This window comes from Macrotis lagotis, chromosome 4, assembly GCF_037893015.1.
Source record: "Macrotis lagotis isolate mMagLag1 chromosome 4, bilby.v1.9.chrom.fasta, whole genome shotgun sequence".
Lineage (NCBI taxonomy): Eukaryota > Metazoa > Chordata > Mammalia > Peramelemorphia > Peramelidae > Macrotis > Macrotis lagotis.
In genome coordinates, this window is record NC_133661.1 from 201,110,550 (window position 1) to 201,130,819 (window position 20,270).

General features: G+C 42.4%; 1 protein-coding gene across 2 annotated transcripts; it reads left to right on the forward strand.

Moving 5' to 3' along the window:
- Positions 1–613: 613 nt before the first annotated feature.
- Positions 614–19,381, forward strand: SPINT1 (serine peptidase inhibitor, Kunitz type 1). 2 transcript variants are annotated; one of them, XM_074235121.1, is made up of 10 exons: positions 614–1,260; positions 11,413–11,540; positions 12,312–12,450; positions 12,569–12,739; positions 15,140–15,166; positions 15,396–15,521; positions 15,782–15,832; positions 16,532–16,702; positions 17,730–17,777; positions 18,140–19,381. In XM_074235121.1, exons 1-10 carry the CDS (start codon positions 957–959, stop codon positions 18,358–18,360), a joined length of 1,386 nt encoding a protein of 461 aa, XP_074091222.1. In that variant the 5' UTR covers positions 614–956; the 3' UTR covers positions 18,361–19,381. The 2 variants fall into 2 exon arrangements, with proteins under 2 accessions (XP_074091222.1, XP_074091221.1); XM_074235120.1 differs by having other exon boundaries at positions 615–1,410.
- The last annotated feature ends 889 nt before the right edge of the window (positions 19,382–20,270 follow it).

Sequence of the window (20,270 nt, forward strand, 5' to 3'; positions counted from 1 at the left end):
TCTCTTTGTCCTGTTTCACCATCCATGGGAACTCCAGGGGGTGCAAGGACTAGGTGTGTGTGTGTGGGGGGGGGTTCATTGGCTCCCACAAAACACAAGGAATAATCAGCTTCCCCGAAGGACCTCGGGGAGAAAGGTGGGACGCCTTTGGGAGCGGCTGCTGAGCGAGTATGGAGCAGCCTTGAGAAGGCAACATTTCAGGGTGACAATCCCGAAATCCCAGAAGCGCCCCACCCCGGCCAGCCGACGCGGGGGCGTGGGGGGTCTGGGACAAAGAGATCGAGGGGGAAGGGCCCGGAAGCTGGTCTGGAGGGACGGAGGAGGGGGACCCCGCTGAGATGGGGAGCCAAGGGGCAGGGGCAGGGGCGGGGCCAGCGGCGCCAGAGTGAAGGTGCCGCCCCGCCCCGACCTGGTGGCCGCTGACTCAGTTTCACCTGAAACTCTGCGGGAGGCGGCGGCCGGAGGTCCCAGGGCACCGGGCTAGGAAGGACCAGGCGGCTGCCGGAGCCGCTCGGCAAGGGAGAGGCCCCACCCCGCCTCATTCACCTGCGCAGGTAACTCAGGGACTTCCGAGACCCGGAGCCAGGCGAAGCGGGCGGCAGCGGCGGCGGCGGCAGCGGCGGCAAGTCTGGCTCTTTGTTTAGCCTGGCCTAGTGCCCTGCTCAATCCTAGTTTGACTTTTTCACAGGAGAGGGGGAATTTCTGAGTTCCCCCTACTGATCCGATGAGTCCGGGCCCCATGCACATCTCTGCACCCCGATTTGTGCCACAGCCTTTCCCCTTTCACTTCCGCCCTCCCTTCCTCTAAGGTTCTCTCCCGGCTTGCTGATCAGGTATGTCACCTTCTCTCCTCCTCTACTTTCCCCGCCCTACAGGTCCCAAACACCTTTGGAACACAGAGCTACCCTAGAAGGGTGAACCTCCTTGGGAGGAAGGTGATCCTCCCCGGGAGGAAGATGACCCCCAGCTGCTTCCCCGAGACCTGGATCACGACCACCCTGTGGCTCCTGGTGACGTCCAACTTTCCAAACGCAGTGACTGGGCAGCTCCCCGTGACCCTTGGGAAACCGGCTGGTCCTACCTGTTTGGAACAGTTTACAGTTGGGGTACCAGCCTTTGTCCTGGACACAGACGCCTCCGTCAGTAATGGAGCTACTTTCTTGGGCTCCCCGGAGGCGCGCAGGAGCTGGGATTGTGTCCACGCCTGCTGTACCACCCCAACCTGCAACCTGGCCCTGGTGGAACAGCAGCCAGAAGGGGGTGAGGACGCCATCTCTGCCTGCTTCCTTCTCAACTGCCTGTATGAGCATACTTTTGTCTGCAAGTTCTCCAGAAGGGAGGGTTTCCTTAACTACCTTACCCGGGAAGTATACCAGTCTTACAGAGATCTGAGGAAACAAGGCTTTGGAGGTAAATCGGGAGAAGGGGAAGGATGGGGAAGACCTTAGGAGCATTCCACTCCACCTCGCTCCCAGAAATAGGGGGAGAGTATTTGTGAGGACGGAATTGTTTGAGGTGGGAACACAGAAAAACCTTGAAGCAGGGAGCAGAAATAAAGTTCGGGAGAGAAAGTGAAGAATTCTCTAGAGTGGGGAATTCTAGAACTCAGGATTCTTACCAGAATGAGAAAGGGAGATTCCATAAGGGTGGAAGAGAAAAAGGAGTTGGGGGGAGCCAGATAGGAATCTGGCCGATAGACTTGTGTTCAGAGATGAGATACTTGCCTCAGGGAGTGGAAAGAAAAGGAGAAGTTTTGCCTCCACCACTTAGTAGCTGTATATTACCTGGGCAAGGTACTTAACCAAACTGGGCCTCAGTTTCTTTATTTGACAATTGGAGATAAAAATCCCTGTACTTACCTCACCAGGATGTTGTAAGGGTGAGATATGATAATGGGTGTGAAAGCATTTCATATACTATAGTTATGTAATATCGAATTACTCCAAGTTCTAGTTTGGAGTTCTAACCCTCTCACTGAGGTGAAATGGTTTTAGGGCAGCCCTTTCCTGGAGTTTAAATGAGTCCACCTCAATTCCTCCAACTTTAGTACAGTGAAAGGACACTGTATATTGAGTTAAAACACTGAAATCTCCTGATTTTAGGTCAATCTAACAAACATTTATTAAGTGCCAACATGCACTTTGCATTCAAGTGTTTAAAAAGTCAAAGAAACAGCCCCTGAACTCAGGGAGTTTTTGTTTTGCTGATGCCATACAGTATATGAATACCATAAATGTTTTAGGTCATTGCCCAGAGGGTTCCTCCAAAACCACCTGATTCAACTGACTTCATTTTATAAATGAGGAAACTGAAGTCTAGTGAGTGTAAGTGACTTGCTCTGTAGTGTCCTAACACATTCCTCCAGAAACAGCTAGGCTAGGGGAGTTCCCTGAGCCCTGTCTTCTGAGCCTGGAGCAAAATACTGTCAACTTCATTCTATCCTGAGTGTCTTCTAGGTTTCCCTGCACTCAAATTGAGTGGGATCTGTTTCAGTCCCATATATAATTCATAGAGAAGGGCTGTTCCCATAGCTAATGACAAAATCAGACAATACTGAAGGGTCATAGGATCATAGAATCAAAGAACCATCTAATCCAAATTCTAATTTTACAGATGAGAAAACAGACCCAGGGAGAGTAAATGTTCAAAATCACAAAAGTGGTCTCAAAGACAAAATTTCTATATGGTGACTTAAGGAAACTCCCAGGGTATCTAAACTAATGTGAACCCCAGAACTAGAATAATGACATTTCAAAAACTTCTGGGATCTCCGAGGACAAGAAATCTCTCCCAGGTTACCACTGATGATAGCAGATTCACCAAAGGAAATCTCCTGCTTAAATTGAAGTTGACTGAAATCCAAGGAGTTCGATTGGAGCTGGATTGTATTAAGCTTGATGCTTCAGTGGCGACAGAGAGACTGGCCTTGAGTTTGTTGGGGTTAGGGGAGAGGAGGATTGATGAATGAGTCAGTCTACTGATGTGGTATAGCTAGCTGGTCAGGAAAGATTGTCAGCTGTTTAGGGTGTGTTTGTGTGTGTGTGTGTGTGTGTGTGTGTCTGTGTGTGTGTGTGTGACTGTGTGTCTGTGTGTGTGTGTGTGTGTGTGTGTGACTGTGTGTCTGTATATTTATATATATATATATATCTTTGTTTATTTCTTTATTTCTGGGGATGATGTCAAGCCATGGATCCAGCCCATCTCCCCTCCCAGCTCTGAACTGGCAGCCAGGGGAACCAGTCTGGGGATTAGGAGCCCTCCACAGACTTCTACTTCATTGTCAACCCCACCCTGCTTCTTCAGCATCTGTGGAAAGAGAACCCAGCACCTACTTTTCTACCTTCTCTCTCCTACCTACCCCTTCCACAATCTTACTATCACATCCAGTATGACTAGCCTATCCAGGAATTAGCAAGTTTAGAAATAGCAATGATATAGTCATTGCAGCAGAGGCTGAGTCTGGAGGTGATACTACCAATCTGAATTTGGAGAAAAGTTTCTTTTATTAATTCTCCATCTTCTGTGCACCCTAGAGTGCTCTCTCACCTAATTCCCTCAAGTTTCAACTCAGATGCAACTTGCTGAACATGTGCTTTTTTCCTCCCACCCCGTTCCCCAAATGACTTTGTTTATTATGTATGTAGCTTGTATTTCCAGTGTACTTGTTTCTTGTTGGTGAAATGACAGTTCCTTGAGGGTAACAAATAGTTCCTACCTTCAAGAAGCTTATGTTCAATGAGGAGTGTATATATACATATATATATAGAGAGAGAAACATGTATAAAAATGAGTAGATGAGAACTGACCCAAAATCCAGTTCAGATCCCAGACCTTTGATACATGTTGATTGTGTGACCCTAAGCTAATCACTTCTGAATAGACTTTCCTCTAATAGGAATTCCTTATCTCAATAAGTCACAGGTATAATCTCTATTCCTTATGAATAAATAGAATACATCCAAAGTAATTGGAGTCAATCTGAAAGGAATCAAGAAAAGACTTCTATTGGTGGTGGTATTTGAGCTAAACCCTGAAAGGTTAGGATTTTTTATTGAAACAGTTGGGTTAAGTGACTTGCTCAGGGTCAAACAGCTAGTGTCAAGGGTTTGAGGTTGAATTTGAACTCAGATCTTCCTGATTCCAGGGGTGGTACTTTTATCCCCTGTGTCTCCTAGCAGCCCCTTGAAGTTTAGGAATTTTAAGATGCATCTTTGTGGATTGAGGAGAGATTGGGTTCTAGGCCCATGGAACAACCTGTGCAAAATCAGAGATAATAAGTAAAATGTCTTGAAAGACAGAATTCTTGAAGCAAAATAATATGTAATGAATCTGGAAAGGTAGACTACAGTCCAATCTGAAGAGCTTTGAATAACAACGGAGGTGTTTGTTTTGATCAAGGAGGCCAAAAATAATCTACTAGAGTTTCTTGAAAAGGAGATAACATGGTCAGACTTGTGCTTTAACATATCTGTTGGGCAACTATGTGGACTATGAATTAGAGATGAAACAGATACTGAATTTCTGAAGCCTTTAGAATGGCTACCATAGGACCTGACTTATAATGTGCATCTAATAAATTCTTTTTTTTTTTTTTTTAGATTTTTCAAGGCAATGGGGTTAAGTGGCTTGCCCAAGGCCACACGGCTAGGTAATTATTAAGTGTCTGAAGTCAGATTTGAACCCAGGTACTCCTGACTCCAAGGCCGGTGCTCTATCCACTTTGCCACCTAGCTGCCCCTCCATCTAATAAATTCTTGTTGGTATTTCTCTCCTTCCCAAACTAGACCCCTTATTTCTTTTTTAAAATTTCAATTTGGGGTGGCTAGGTGGTGCAGTGGATAGACCACCGGCCTTGGAGTCAGGAGTACCTGGGTTCAAATCCGACTTCAGACACTTAATAATTACCTAGCCGTGTGGCCTTGGGCAAGCCACTTTAACCCCATTGCCTTGAAAAATCTTAAAAAAAATTTTCAATTTGATTTTTTCAATTCAAAAAATCTATATTCCCTTTCTCACAAGCCCCCTTAGATTAAAAAAAAGAAAGAAAGAAACACAAAAACTTTTAAAGAATTACTCTTAGTCAAACTTAGGCCTGCATTAGCCCACAATAGAAATAAATGTTCCAAGGAATCTTCTTTCAGCCTCCTGTATTCCTGTCTGGCATGGAAGAGAAGAATCTGAGATTTTCCCAAAGAGACTATAAGGGATAGAGAGAGAGAGAGAGAGAGAGAGAGAGAGACTGACTGTGTCTTTGTCTGTGTGTGTGTGTGTGTGTGTGTGTGTGTGTGTGTGTGTGTGTGTGTGTGTCTGCACCTGAGTCTACTGAATGAATCTCTATTAGGAGTGTTATATATGTGTTTCATAGATGGTCCTCTGGAATCATTTGTTCATTGCATTGATCCCAGTTCTTCCAGCAATCAAAGTTGTCTTTCCCTACATCTCCTTTTCTGACATTCCTGATGACTATGAAATTGAGAGGAAAACTGGAACATGAATGCCTCCCTCTTGGAGCCAGGCTAACTCACCAGGTCCCGAGAGACTAGAGACTAAGCCTGTTCCACAAGGAAGTAGCAGGTCAGGTGGGTGGTAATTAACTGTAATTGCCCCTCCACTGACTGTGCACTTCCTATCTCAGGTTGCAGATTTTCTACCAGAGACCATTGGGCTATCTTAGGAAACCCCCAGGGACCAGATGGCTCCTAGGACTGGGTGACCCAAGCTGGGGAGTCACCAGTTGTGGATAGACTCTTGGGATCCTTTCTTTCTCTTTGGGAAAAATCTCAGGACCCTCCTCTTCCATTCCAGGAGAAATACTGGAGCCTGGAAGAAGATTCCTTGGGACATATGAGGGATAATACAGCACAATGGATTGAATGAGAGTCTGCTTATTGTATCTAAGGGTCTAAGATGAATTAAGTAATAATAGCATCCCTCTCTATATAAAGTACAAGAGCAGTTGGATGGGAAGCATCTAGACTAAGGAACACTCTCTTCATTCCTCCAGAGAGGGAGCAAAATTCCACTCCTAGAAGGTTTATAAAATTTTCTTCCTTTTCCCTGCCTGAGGCTAGTCCAGATTTCAGAAAGAAAAGGAGGGGCTTATATTCTGTCTCCTCCATTCTCACTCACTCCCCTTCCCTTTCTTTTCTGCCCTTCTGCCTTTTGCCTTTCTTGTGAGTGAAATGGGAGGTGGGGCCTGTGGTTGCTATGAAGACATCTTGGGGCTTGAGCTTCTGGGGGGGGAGGGACCCATTTATTGTCTGGGGAGCCCTTTGCTCTCTGGATAGGGAAGGGAAGAGGAAGGGAAAGGGAAAGGAAAAGAAAAAAGGAGTTCTCTCATCAGCTTCCAAAAATAGTGATAAAGGCAAACCTGGAAGATTCTTTAGGTTCTATGACACAATGCCCCTCTCTGTCTGGCCTCTACCACCTGGGGTTCCTGGCTGGGAGTGATATTATTCATTGAATCTGAGGTATAGATCATTTTCCCTTAAGTTTTGCAGTGGAAGCTATATTGCACTCTTCTGTTCTTTCTTGGAATGCTTTGTAGTATAAGTAGTGGGGGTGGGATGCCTACAAAATGCTCCTGGGGTCAGAGGAGAAAATAACCCTGGTATCTTACCCTTCTCTTACAAGATTATTGGGACTCTGTTCCAATCACAGTCTTCATCCAAAGGTGTGTGCAATAGGCTGTCCATCTGGGGCAGAGAGTGAATAAGAGAAGTACATACAAAATGTTTTATGATCTGTGGAGGCAAAGAGTCACTTGACTGACCTGAGTGTAAACAAAGGCACAGTACAATGAACATGGATTGTTTAAATGCCTACTAGGTGCTTCAAGGGTTAGGTATACAAAGAATGAAATAATTCTTATTCCCAAGACTGATACATTTTGGGATATGGATGTCCACAATGCAGTGTATATACATGGACAGGTTTACATAGATTAAGATAAAGCCTAAAAATCAGTTGGTATCACTTCTAAGGTTTCCCTCAATGATGACCTCAATTTACCTGGCACAAATTTTTGTGTATACTTATTTGCATGTTGTTTCCTCCATTAGAACTGAACTCGTTGGGGTCAGGGACAATGTTTTTGCCTTTCTTTGTATCTCTAGTAATTAATACAGTATCTGGAACATGAGTGGTGATAGGGGAAAGAAACAAGCATTTATTAAGTGCCTACTGTGTCTCAGTCACCATAATATATGCTTTAGAAATATTATCTCTTTTGATAGTAGGCACTTAATAAAATACTTGTTGCATGATTACCAGATAGGCTAGACAAAGATATCTGGTTATTTCTTAGACAGTAGGGTGCCACTGAAGACTTTGGGAAGTATGTAAAGGAGAGTGAAACTAGAGGTATGAAGTCTATTAGACAGATATTACAGTAATTTTGAGGATATAACTACACTTTCTAGAATGGTATCAGAGAGTAGGAAAAGAAAGGAAGAGGTAGATGGGAGGGATATCAAGATGAAACACATTCTCCTCTCTCCCTTTTCTATGCAGATAATTTGTTTCTCCTGTCCTTACTCTTTCTGACCTTGCAGTAGCAACTGATCATGTTAGCCATTTCTCATTTTCTCCTCAATTTTCCTGATACCCACCCTGATTTTTCTGTCTCTCTACCATTCTTTCGTTGTTGTTGTTGTTGTTTTTTGTTTGTTTTGTTTTTAGATTTTTGCAAGGCAAACGGGGTTAAGTGACTTGCCCAAGGCCACACAGCTAGGTAATTATTAAGTGTCTGAGATCAGATTTGAACCCAGGTACTCCTGACTCCAGGGCCAGTGCTTTATCCACTACGCCACCTAGCCACCCCCCCCCACTATTCTTTATTTATTTTTGTTAATGACTCCAAATATTTTGTTCCCAATTACATGCAAAGATAGGTGTCAACAGGCAACCTTTTGCAAGCTTTTGAGTTACACGTTTTTCTACCACCCTCCCTTCCAACTCCTATTCATATGGTGGCAAACAATTTGAAAAAACATTTTTCCATAATAGTCATTTTGTGAAAGAATTAGAACTAAGAAAAAAATTTAAAAAGGAAAAAAAAGAATTAGAACTAGGGGAGAAAACATGAGAGAAAAAAATAAAAGAAGTTTTAAAAAGTGAACATAGTAAGCTTTGTTCTGCATTCAGAATCCAGTTCCCTCTCTGGATATGGATGGCATTTTCCTCATCAGGTCTCTCAGGAGTGTCATTGAACTGCAGAGAATTGTTGCATGCATCACAGTTAATCATATCACAATGTCTAACCATCATTTTTGCTGGATCTTCCTCCTGTCCCATAAATTCCAGTGTAACCAAAATTTCAAATCCTTCTCTATCCTTCCATCTTAACTACTCCGACACTTCAAATATCACTTCTAAGTGATTAACAAGTCCTATACTCACTATATACTCACATAAAGTAGTGTCATTTCTGAATTAGAATTCTAACCCTGAGCCACTCATTAAGTTGAGATGATATGGGGCCCTAGAGCTGAGCTCTAGTCCTAAACATCCAAAAGCCTGCTGAAATTTTCTATTTGTATCATAGAATCATAGATATAGATTTGAAAGGGACTAACTTACCCAAGGTCACACAGGTAGAAAATAGAAGGTTGAAAATCTTTACTCAGGTCCTCTGACTCTAAATCTGAATCATGATGCCTTGTCATTGTTGACAATGTCCTCAAAAACAAAATGCTCACACCACAAATACAGAACCATGACTCTCAACAGTAAAATTTCCACTTTTGCATTTAGTTGCCATCCCTCCCTTTCTGCCTGCTGTCTGTCCCAAAAAGTTGCCTAGCAGTACTAGTTTTAACACTTGGCAACTCAAACAACTCCCGTCACTATGATTTCTACTTTAATCACACATCTCTTCCTTCTATTCCTTTCATTTATTTCTACTGCTACTCTCATTCAGAAAATTAGTAACCTCAAATCTGGGCTACATCAATAGCTATCAAACTGATCTCCTGCCTTTCTCTCACTCTGTTATAATTTTATTAATGGATTAATATAAATAATACTAATATTAGTATAATATTTTTTTAAATGTATTACTTTGTGGGACTACCGCTCAAAAATTTTCCATAGCTTGCTTTCACCTACAATGATAAAATCTGCATTTCTTTACTTGGTACCAAACTTAGCTTTCATTAATTCTGCTACATGAACTTTCTGCTCCAATCAAACTGGTCTTCCTGCCATCAGTTGTTCATTCCTTTCTCAGTAGTTTCTCTTCCTCTGTTAAGGATCCAAAGGAAAAACAAAATAATTTCTTCCCTTTAGAAACTCATTACTCTACTTGAAAGAACCTTATGAATTCATATGATATATTATGGAGCATATACAAAGAAATTTTAGAATTGGGAGGAGAATAATTAATATCAAGGAAGACCAGAAAAAGGTTTCTTGTAGGAGAGTCGTGACTGATACTTTGTGACCTATTTTGGGGTTTTCTTGGCAGTGGTTTGCCATTTCCTAACTAAAATAAACAGGATTAAGTGACTTGCTCGGGGTGACACAGCATGACAATGAATTTGAACTCTAGGCCTAGGTGCTCTATTCACTGAGTCACCTAACTGACACCTAACTGATACTATTTGAGCTGAGCCTTAAAAAAATAGAGATTCTAAAAGAGAGAGGATAGGATGGAGTCTATTAGAGGATTCAAAGATAAAAAGAAACAGAGATGAGAAATAGAAAGTCATCTACATAAAATAGCAAGTGGGTTAGTTTGGTTTGAACATGGACCCAGATCTTCTGACTTCCTATCCTGTAGCTTATGTAGGATGGGTAGGATTCTTCCCCCTGAATCTGGCTTGTATTAACTGTGTGACTTTGGGCAATTCACTTACTTTCTTTAGACCTAATCCTGAATCCAACACAAATTGGATTAGGTGAAGTCTAAGGTCCATTTTAGTGGTAATGGTGATATCATTCTAAAGTTCAGCTCTAGTCCATGGTTCAAGGCATGGCTTCACCTCAGAAAAATTTTTCTGGTCACTCTAAGCTTCTGTGACCTCTCCCTCCTTTCTTTGAACAGCAATAACATATCTGAGTGACTCACTTGGCATTTATTATATGTTACCTTGTAGTAAGGTAAGGATTTTTGTGTATGTAATATTAGACTTGGCACCCAACCCAGCTTTCAGTTCTCTCTGGGTTGGTTAGATCACCCTAACCAACATTTGTATATTTGTTGGTTGCTAAATAGAAGAAACATACAACTACAAATTATTTTTTCAGGATCCCAGAAATAACCTTGGTGACAGAAATATACTACCACTGCTGCACTTTAGCTCCTGAGCCCCCACCTAAGATATTTCCTACTTCAACAAATCACTCAGTTGAATTCCATTAAATTTTAATCAGAAATTAAAATTTAATCAGAAATATTACTCAACAGAAGACAAAGCAAAAATAATAATAATATAATCAGAAGCATTTACTCAGAAGAAGACAATGCAGGAATAATAATATAACATTTCACCCATAAACCAGGGATGAACTCTCCCACCAATGCATAAAAGTTTCTGTGTGCAAATAATTATAAATGAAAAAGTTGAAGAAGCTGTCACAGGATATAGTGAGTTCCTCTTCTTTTTCACACCTGAGTTAGACTCAATGGCCTCTGGAGTGGTTTGCCATTTCCTAACTAAAATAAACAGGATTAAGTGATTACTGTTCTTTTGCCCGGGGGGGGGGGGGGGGGGGGGGGGTATTCTCTACAGTACTGGATCCATAGTTGGTCTCAGTAAATATTTGTTGAATGAACAATTTTTTTTTTTTAGTTTTTTGCAAGGCAATGGGGTTAAGTGGCTTGCTGAAGGCCACACAGCTAGGTAATTATTAAGTGTCTGAGGCTGGATTCGAACTCAGGTACTCCTGACTCCAGGGCCAGTGCTCTATCCACTGTGCCACCTAGCCACACCAGAATGAACTATATTTCAAATAGAGAGAAAGGGATAGCACCACAAAAATTTGGGGTTGGTAGATAGATTCTCTGTCAAGAAAAGCAAGAACTAAAGAAAAGGTGACAATGATGATCCTTTTTCTAACTAGCTCTCTCCCTTGCCATTACTTGGTAAAGCCAAAAGATTCTCACCCTCAATCATTTCCTGCTTTGCCACTTGAATGATTTTGAGAGGGGATTCATTCTTATTTCCTAGGGGTCCCTCATAGAATATAATCTGCCTGAGGATAAGGACTTTTATATTTTTATTTTTGGATCCTTGATGTCTAACATAGCTCATTTCATATAATGCAAGATTAATAAATTAATAAATGCTTGTTGATTGACTTGATGGATTTTTTAAGCTCACATGCATGTCTGGACATCATACATGTGATAAAGGAGACTGATTCCTTCTGGATAGAGTTCACCCTAACCATTCTTCCATCTCTCCTCAGGAGCTCGCCTTCCCAAGTCCTGGGCTGGCATGGAAATAAAAGTGCAACCTCAGGAGCCTCTGGTGCTCCGGGGCACAGAAAACACTGAGTGGTACCTTCTCCAGGGAGATGCCGATGTGAAGGTGGAGGTAAGGAGATGATATGGTGTCTGGGGTGGAGGAACTTTGGGAGCAACCCTCAAATCATGGATACCCTTCCCCAGCTTTTATTCCTATTTCTTTGGGGTCATTTCACATTTAGGAGGTGCCTGATTTCCAGGAACAATTGCTTTTGGGTGTCCTAAAACCAAGGGTGTGGTTATACTGGAACCAGCTTGAGAACTATTAAATTTTCATTATTAGCATTTACATCTTGGAAATCAGGGGACAGCTAGGTGGCAAAGTGGATAGAGCACCGGCCCTGGAGTCAGGAGGACCCAAGTTCAAATCCACCTCAGACACTTACTAAATTAACTAGTTGTATGACCTTGGGCAAGTCACTTAACCCCACTGCCTTGCAAAAAACAAAACAAAAAAAAAGTCTTTACATCTTGGAAATCTGCAAGCATTACAAATCAGGGTTGATTTTTTGTTTTCTAGACTTAAGTCTAGAACACATATATGTACATATATAAAAAATGTAGGGCCAATTGCTAAACATTTATCATCAAACAATTCAATTGCCTAAAATAATTTAATAAATTTAAATAATTTAATTATTTAAAATTAAAATAATTAATTAAAAATTAAAACAAAATTTCACCAGTTTTCCATCTATGATTCCCCTACTCTGATATCAGAAGATTTCTTTAATTATTAAGAGGGGACAAAGATATAAGATATCTTCAGATCTTCAGGGAGAGGGTGGGGGAATGGGGAATAGATCTGAAACCCTCCCTCCCCACTTTTTTTTTCCTATAGAAAAAGGATTCGGATCAGCTAGAACTCTCACAGCTAAAAGAGGGGACTTACACCTTTCAGTTGACTGTGAAGGACTCTGACCAAGCTCAGGATACTGCCAACTTTACTATCACTGTCCTGTCACCTAAGCAAACAGAAGGTAAGGGATTAGCCTGAGTCAAAAAGGAACAGGGACCAAAAAGATAGGGACCCAGAACCCCAAGAACCCAAATATTCCTTTTAGATGACTTCCTCAGGCTTGCTTCTCCTTTTCTCAGAGCATTGCCTGGCACCCAAGAAGGTTGGCCGTTGCCGAGGCTCTTTCCCCCGATGGTACTATGATCCTACTGAGCAAATCTGCAAAAATTTCGTCTATGGTGGTTGCCTTGGCAACAAGAATAACTACATTCGAGAAGAGGAGTGCAAGATGGCTTGCAAGGATGTGCAAGGTGAGCTGTGTGGGAAGTATTGGGATGGCAATGGAAAGAATGGGAAGAAATTGGGAATAGGGAGAGTGATGAGATGATACCTAAGGGGAAAGAAGTTAGAGTGGTATGAAAAAAGAAACCAATAACATTCTTAAAAAAAGAGAGAGCCTGATGGCTCAGTGAGTACAACAGTGGGTCTAGAATCAGAAAGACTTATCTTCTTGAGTTCAAATCTGGCCTCAGATACTTGCTAGCTGTGTTACCCTGTTTGTCTCAGTTTTCTCGTCTGGGAAATGGAGAAATGAGCTGAAAAAGAAAATGACAAACCCCTTAAGTATCTTTGCCAAGAAAATCCCAAAAGGGGTCATGGAGAACTGGACATAACTGATCAGAACCAGAAAGTTAAAATGGACTTCCTTCAACACCTACCCAAGACTACATCATAAAATCCCATCATTTCAGGGGGCACCTCAGTGATCATCTGGTTTAACCATACCCAAAGCAAATCCTTGACTGTTACATACTTGACAAGTAGTCATCCAGTTCATTTGAAGGCAACCCCATTCCTCTTTTTAATTGCTTTAAATGTTAGGAATTTGTTGAGGCTGGGATTTGTTGTTGAGCTTTTTCTGATGCCACTCCTAAATCTTCCTCTTTGCTACTCTGTTAAAGAATCATAGATTTAGATGTTAAATATCATCTAGGGGCAGCTAGATGGCTTAGTGGATAAAGCACTGGCCCTGGAGTCAGGAGTACCTGGGTTCAAATCTGGTCTCAGACACTTAATAATTACCTAGCTGTGTAGCCTTGGGCAAGCCACTTAACCCCATTTGCCTTGCAAAAAAAACCTAAAAAAAAAAGATCATCTAATCCAGTCATCTCATTTCACAGAATAATATAGGCCAGGGGCATCTAGATGGCACAATGGATAAAGCATAGACCCTAGACTCAAGAGGATCTGAGATCAAATTAAATCTTAGACATTTATTTATTTACCTTGTGACTCAAGGCAAGATACTTAACCCCAATTATCTCCCCTCCCCCCCACCAAAAAAAACCCTAGAAATTGTGGGCCAGGTTAGGTTGAGTGGCTTACACAGTAAGTGACAGAACTAGGATTGGAACATAGGTTCTCTGATTCCAAATTTAACCTTCCTTACACTGGACCACATGGCCTCTACCCATTGCTCTTATAACTGGTAAAAAACAATTAAAATTAGTCCATTCTCTCTACCACATTACAACCTTTCACATACTTGAAGAAGGTTATCTTATGCCCCCACACCCTTATATATTATTCTTCGGTTGGTCCTCTTTCAACTTCTACTTGAAGTCTTTGACCATTCTGTTTGTCCTTCATGAGGTGTTGTCTCTTTTAAATGTCTTTAGATTGTGGTACCCAGAACTAAATAATAATTCACATTTGGCATGATAAGGGCAGAGTATTTTTGATGTAATATAGTGGCAAGGTTTGAATAAATTTGTTTTTGCTCCCACATCCCATCGATGAAGAATGAATAAATGAATTGAATGAGTGAACAAACAAATGAATGATAGAATGTTCAGAGCACCTTACTAAGCAAGGTGGGGAGAGTTGGAGCCCAGATCCAAAAGCAAATACAGTCCCATCAGGTTTGTGGGGGTTGGGGAGTACACTTTATGATTTGAATGCTTGAAATACCAGATTTAAAAAAAAAATTATCATTACAAGTAAAGCATTTTAGGGGCGGCTAGGTGGTGTAGTGGATAAAGCACCGGCCCTGGAGTCAGGAGTACCTGGGTTCAAATCTGATCTCAGACACTTAATAATTACCTAGCTGTGTGGCCTTGGGCAAGCCACTTAACCCCATTTGCCTTGCAAAAACCTAAAAAAAAAAAAAAGTAAAGCATTTAAAAAATAATTTCTCAATTTGACAAGCAACAAGAAATTCATGTTCTTTTTTAATGTTATTTTATTTTTTCCAATTACATGTAAAGATAGTTTCCAACATTCAACTTTTTGTAAACTTTTGAGTTTCACAGTTTTCTACCTCCCTCCCATTCCTCCCCCCTTCCCTGTGGCATTGAGCAGTCTGATATGTTATACATGTATAGTTGTGTTTAACACATTTCCATATTATTCATAAACAACTCCTTTTCAAGGGGTTTAAATTATAATTAGAAATGTATCTCACATAGGGATTACAGTAGCAGGGACTTTCCTCAACTTGATTTTTTTAATCCCAAGTGTAAAGTTTCACACTTATCTCCATTGTATTTCATCAAATGTGAAATTAAATAGGATATTCTGAAGAAGCTACTGGTATACCAGACTAAAAAAGGAATGAGAGAGTGGTGGATTTTCCCCAGACTTCAGGCCTCCATCATGTCTCTTTTTGCTAGGGATTTGATGGCAAACACTTACTCCTTTCTCTCTTTCAGGTCCTTCAATCCAAAGGCAACATCCAGGTAGGTTCCTTTCTCTTCACCACGTGGTTTCCTCCAATCCCCCATCCCTCCCCTTTTCTAGATTCCTTAGTAGGTCAGAGGAGGTCTTAGTTCCAGAGGCCCTGTCTTTGACACCAGCTCTTTGGGTGGGGTCCCCCCAATTCCATTTCCTTCTTATTCCAACATCAGCTGCTCATCAACTTCTTATGGCACCCAGTTGACCCATGCTCCATCTCTCTTCCCCAAAAAGTGTGCTCTGGGACCTGCCAACCTTCCCAATTCCGATGTCGTGATGGCTGCTGCATTGATAGCTTCATGGAGTGTGATGACCTACCTGACTGCCTGGATGCCTCAGATGAGGCTGCTTGTGACAAGTGTAAGGTTCTGGGAAGGGGAGTCCCTAGAATCTTCTTGGTGGTGCCTTCTCAAAATCCTCAGGATGGGCACGAGAGCTCTGATCCTCTAAACTGAGCAAGTTTCATGTGTCAGGGGTCCCTGGAAGAACTGAGTTCGAGGTTAAAAGAAAAGAAAGGGTGGAAATTAGGTATGACACATTCAGATGGGATTGTACTGGGCTATATTTCCTTTATCTCCTTTGGCTAAGGGCCGGGTCTATGAGTCTTTCTCCTTATGCAGATACCACAGGTTTTGATGAGCTCCAAAGCATCCATTTTCCTAGTGACAAAGGTAAGTAAATAAGATTTGGGAGACTGGGTTATTCCTTCCCCACCCCCAGAGGCAAATTGGGGTTAAGTGACTTGCCCAACATCACACAGCTAGTATCTGAGGTTGGATTTGAACCTCAGTCATCCTGACTACAGGGCTGGTGCTCTATCCACTGCACCACCTAGCTGCCCAAGGTTATTTTTTCCCCAACTCTTCTAACAGCTATGATTAGAAAAGTTCCCTTCCTTTTCAAGAACATGTCCTTTCCCAAGAGTGACCTGCCCAGAGCCAGATGTCCTCATATAAGTTCCCAGAATCACATCAGCCCCTCTGCCCCTTCCTGTGTGACTTAGATTGTGACCCAGTCCCAGGATGAGGTAGAAAATGGGTCAAATGCCTCGGGTCTTTGTACTAGTGTATTTAAGTTCATATTCTAAGCTGTGAAAGAGAATCTTGGTGTAGCTGATAGAGAAAGACCTTGGAACCAGGAAGAATTGAGTTCAAATCCCACCTATGACATCTATTAACTATGTGACCCTGAGTAAGTGACAACCTCTTAGTTGTCTTATAGTCTTAAGACCTGCATTGATCAAATGAATTTCTAGAAGTTTCCTCTATCAAAGAAATCCCAGATCCAGGTTTTTCTTCTGAGCTTTACTTGTCCCTGGAGTTGAGCAGGAAGGCCTCAAGGATTTAACTGATCTTCTCTTCCTTTGGCAGGACACTGCGTAGACTTGCCAGACACAGGGCTGTGCCAAGAAAGTATCCCTCGGTGGTACTATAACCCCTTCACTGAGCGCTGTGCTATCTTCACCTATGGAGGTTGTGATGGCAACAAAAATAACTTCCTGGATCAGGAAAAGTGCCTCAAGTCCTGTGAAGGCATCTCCAGTGAGCAGGAGGTTGGGGGAGGTGGAGTAGTCTGAGGGATTGCTTGGGGGAAGGGATTTAGGCTGGGACTTTGATGCAAAGAGGAAGGAAAAAAGGAAGGAAGGAAGGAAGGAAGGAAGGAAGGAAGGAAGGAAGGAAGGAAGGAAGGAAGGAAGGAAGGAAGGAAGAGAGGAAGGAATCGATATGGGTGTCAGAAGGTCTGCTTTTAAATCCTGGCTTTGCAGTTAACTAACTTTGGTCTCTTTTACAGTTTTTTCAACTGTAAAATGAAGGGATTGGATTTAATGATCTAAGGTTCCTTCCAGCTCTAAGTCTGTCATTTTAAGACACTGTCAGATCTCACTACTCCCTCCACATTCCCATTCAGAGTCCTTAAAGGGATGACTTGGAGTTGAGGAGAGGGTAGCAGAAGGTTAATATTTCAAAAGTAGTCCATTAGTCATGTCTCTTTCCCTACTACATTTTTAAAAAATTATTACTTCTGCCAGACTCCAATACTGATCATAGAAGTTTTCACGGGTTCAGTTTTTCCTTCTTGGACCATTTCATGGATCTTTCAGCATCCTAGTAACCATTGTAGAGGCATACTTTTTTAGTGCATATGGTGTGGACTCCCAATAGGCTCAACCAACCTTGACCTCCCTTGGAAGGCCTGTCACCTCCCTGCCTGATAATACTTTTTAAAAAAAAATAATTTTTGCTTCCCAGTGATACACTGTCTCTTAAAGTAGGGTCACAAGTAAATACAAAGAATAACTTAGTTTCTACTATCACAATACATTGTCGCCTCTAGAAATGGATGCCTCATTCTGTGTCTGTAGACCAACCCTAGAGTTAGAAAGCATGCTTTACTGTCCTTTAAAATCATAATTTCCTATAACCAGATTGCTTACTGTCTCAGGGAGGGGAAGGGACAGAATTTGGAATTTAAACTTTTTAAAAATGTTAAAAACTGTTTTTACAAGTAATTGAGAAAAAAATAAAAACATTTTTAAAAAAATCACAATTTCCCCCTCCATTTTTGCAGAAAAAGATGTTTTTGGCCTGCGGAGAGAATCCGTGAATCCAACCTCAGGTGAGCCTTACTCTTAAAAGGTGGGCATTCATTTAGATTCCCTCCTACCCTGGTGCCCCTAGGTTTTGAGATCCTGCATCTCCACTCTCTTTATTGTTAGGGGAGGGGGGCGGCTAGGTGGCACAGTGGATAGAGCACTGGCCCTAGAGTCAGGAGGACCTGAGTTCAAATTCAGCCTCAGACACTTACTAATTACCTAGCTGTGTGGCCTTGGGCAAGCCACTTGACCCCATTGCCTTGCAAAAACCTAAAAAATATAGAGAGAAAGAGAATGGCATATTTATTGTTGGGGGAGGGACAGAAGGAATACAACATGAGAGACTTACACCTCTATACTCCCCCATATTATATCTCTCTAACAGGTTCTGTGGAGATGGCTGTGGCGGTGCTTCTGGGGACTTGTATTGTGATTTTGATTGCCATCTTAGGCTATTGCTTCTTCAAAGACCATTTGAACAGAAACAGTCAACATCATCACCCCCTCTATCACCACCCCCCTCCCTCTACGCCAGCCAGCTCCACAATCTCCACCACTGAGGACACAGAGCACCTGGTTTACAACCATACCACCAGACCCCTCTGAACTAGGGGCTTTGCTGGGTACTGTGGGCCAGGAATTCTGACCAGCTCTAAATTAACCTTGCCCTGCCCCCCTACTTAGTTTCTGTCCCCATCAAGAATGGAGAGCCAGTCAACTCCACAATCTTCACCACTGAGGACAAGGATCACTTGGTCTACAGACACACTACCAGACTTCTTTGAGGCAGGGGCTTCCCTAGCCAGGAGTTCTGGCCACCTCTAACTTGACCTACACCATCCATAGTTTCTGTCCCCATCAAGAATGGCAGGCAGATTGAACTTCAGATCCTTCTCTCCTGTTCCCTATCCCCATTCTGCATCGGAGCCCAAATCTTCTGCCCTACCTTGGCAGACTTGCCTTAGCCATTGGACTGGAAATACTGTTGGCATTGCAAGAGACTTGAATAGGCAAGAGAAGACAGCAGGCCCCTGTTGGAAGGTCCTATCAGCTACTTAGGATTAGAGAAAGTTGAATTCTCTTTCCTTTTCAAAATGGTCTGTGATTCTACCCTTTTCCCCTACTTCTCCAGAACTCTCAGCTCACCAAGGGGTAGAGGAGGGGAGGTGGTACTGTGACAGGAGATGGGGGCTGGAGCTGGCCCCCCACTTCTTGGGGCTGTCCCTTCCTCCCTCCTCATTATGCTTAAGTTCCCTCTCCTAGTCAAAGAGACTGGACACCACCCTACTGTACATTTGTGCTATAAAGTTTGTTTTTGTTTATTTAATGAGTAAGGACTGGAGCCTGTGTCTTCAATGTCCTTTTCTCTAGCTCTACTTCCTCTTCTGGGACTGAACAGGGGTGGCAGCTCTTGTACTTAAAGTATGCTGGTCTTGAGCATGATGCTATAGAAGAGCTGAGGAAGTGAGGATGTCAAGAACCGCCTCCACCTTCCCTTGGTCTCTTCTTCAATGAACCAGCATTATTTTCCTCCAGGGAATCATCATCCTCCATTGCCCAGCCTTTGCCATCTCTTTCCTCATTGTAATAAAAACCTTTGGGTCCAAGGTAACTCTTTCTACTTGATGTCTTGGATCTGGACTGGGGGGGTAGGGGGGGGTCAGAAAAGGTTTGCAGGAGGCTAATGAGAGTTGATGTTTCAGTGGGGACTTCTCCTGTCTGACCGGTTTAGAGGCAGGCTGCCTTGTTCAGCAGGTTCCCCTACCTCTCTCGAAACTGCCCCAGCCCACGTGGGAGGAGAGACATGCCAAGTTTGACCACCCCAGGGGAAAGGATGGGGGATGGGAAAGTATAGGGAGGAGAAAGGGGGGTTGTTGGTGTCAGCAGAAAGAGAGTTCTTTGTTTTACTCTTTCTATGACAGACATAAGTATCAAGTGGTCTCCATCTGATACAGGCGTTAGCCTGTATGAGGAACCTCCTCACCCAGTGGGAGTCTGAATTCCTAGCAGATTTCTTTGTCTTAGGGCCTATTTTTTTTAGTAGTCCATCTATTTTAAAATATTTTTTCAATTAACATAAGCTATTTTCTGTCCCTCCTATCAAAAACCATTTTTTCATAGGGGCGTCTAGGTAGCACAGTGGATAGAACACTTGCCCTGGAGTCAGGAGTCAAATTTGGCCTCAGACACTTGCCTAGTTGTGTGACCTTGGGCAAGCCACTTAATCCCATTGCCTTAAATAAATATCATTTTTTTTAAAAAAGAATTTCCTATGTCTGACACATTGAAAATTGTATATCTTCTTTTGCAAATACAATCCATCACTTCTGTCAAAAGGTCACATGTTTCACTATTGTCCCTAGGGCTTTTGCTTCAGATGTTCCTTTGGAAAAAGGGAAAAAACAATCCTCCCCCCACTCCCAAATTGATTTGCCCCCCCCTTTGTTAGGGATCATAGATTTTAGTATTGGAAGTGACTTTAGAGGACATTAAGTCCAACCACTTTCCCATTCATT

Coding starts and splice junctions, on each gene's coding strand:
- SPINT1 (XM_074235120.1), top strand. CDS start 957: ATGACCCCCAGCTGCTTCCCCGAGACCTGGATCACGACCACCCTGTGG. Junction 12,740..15,139: donor GGCTTGCAAGGATGTGCAAG/GTGAGCTGTGTG, acceptor TCTCTCTTTCAG/GTCCTTCAATCCAAAGGCAA. Junction 16,703..17,729: donor GTCCTGTGAAGGCATCTCCA/GTGAGCAGGAGG, acceptor CCATTTTTGCAG/AAAAAGATGTTTTTGGCCTG.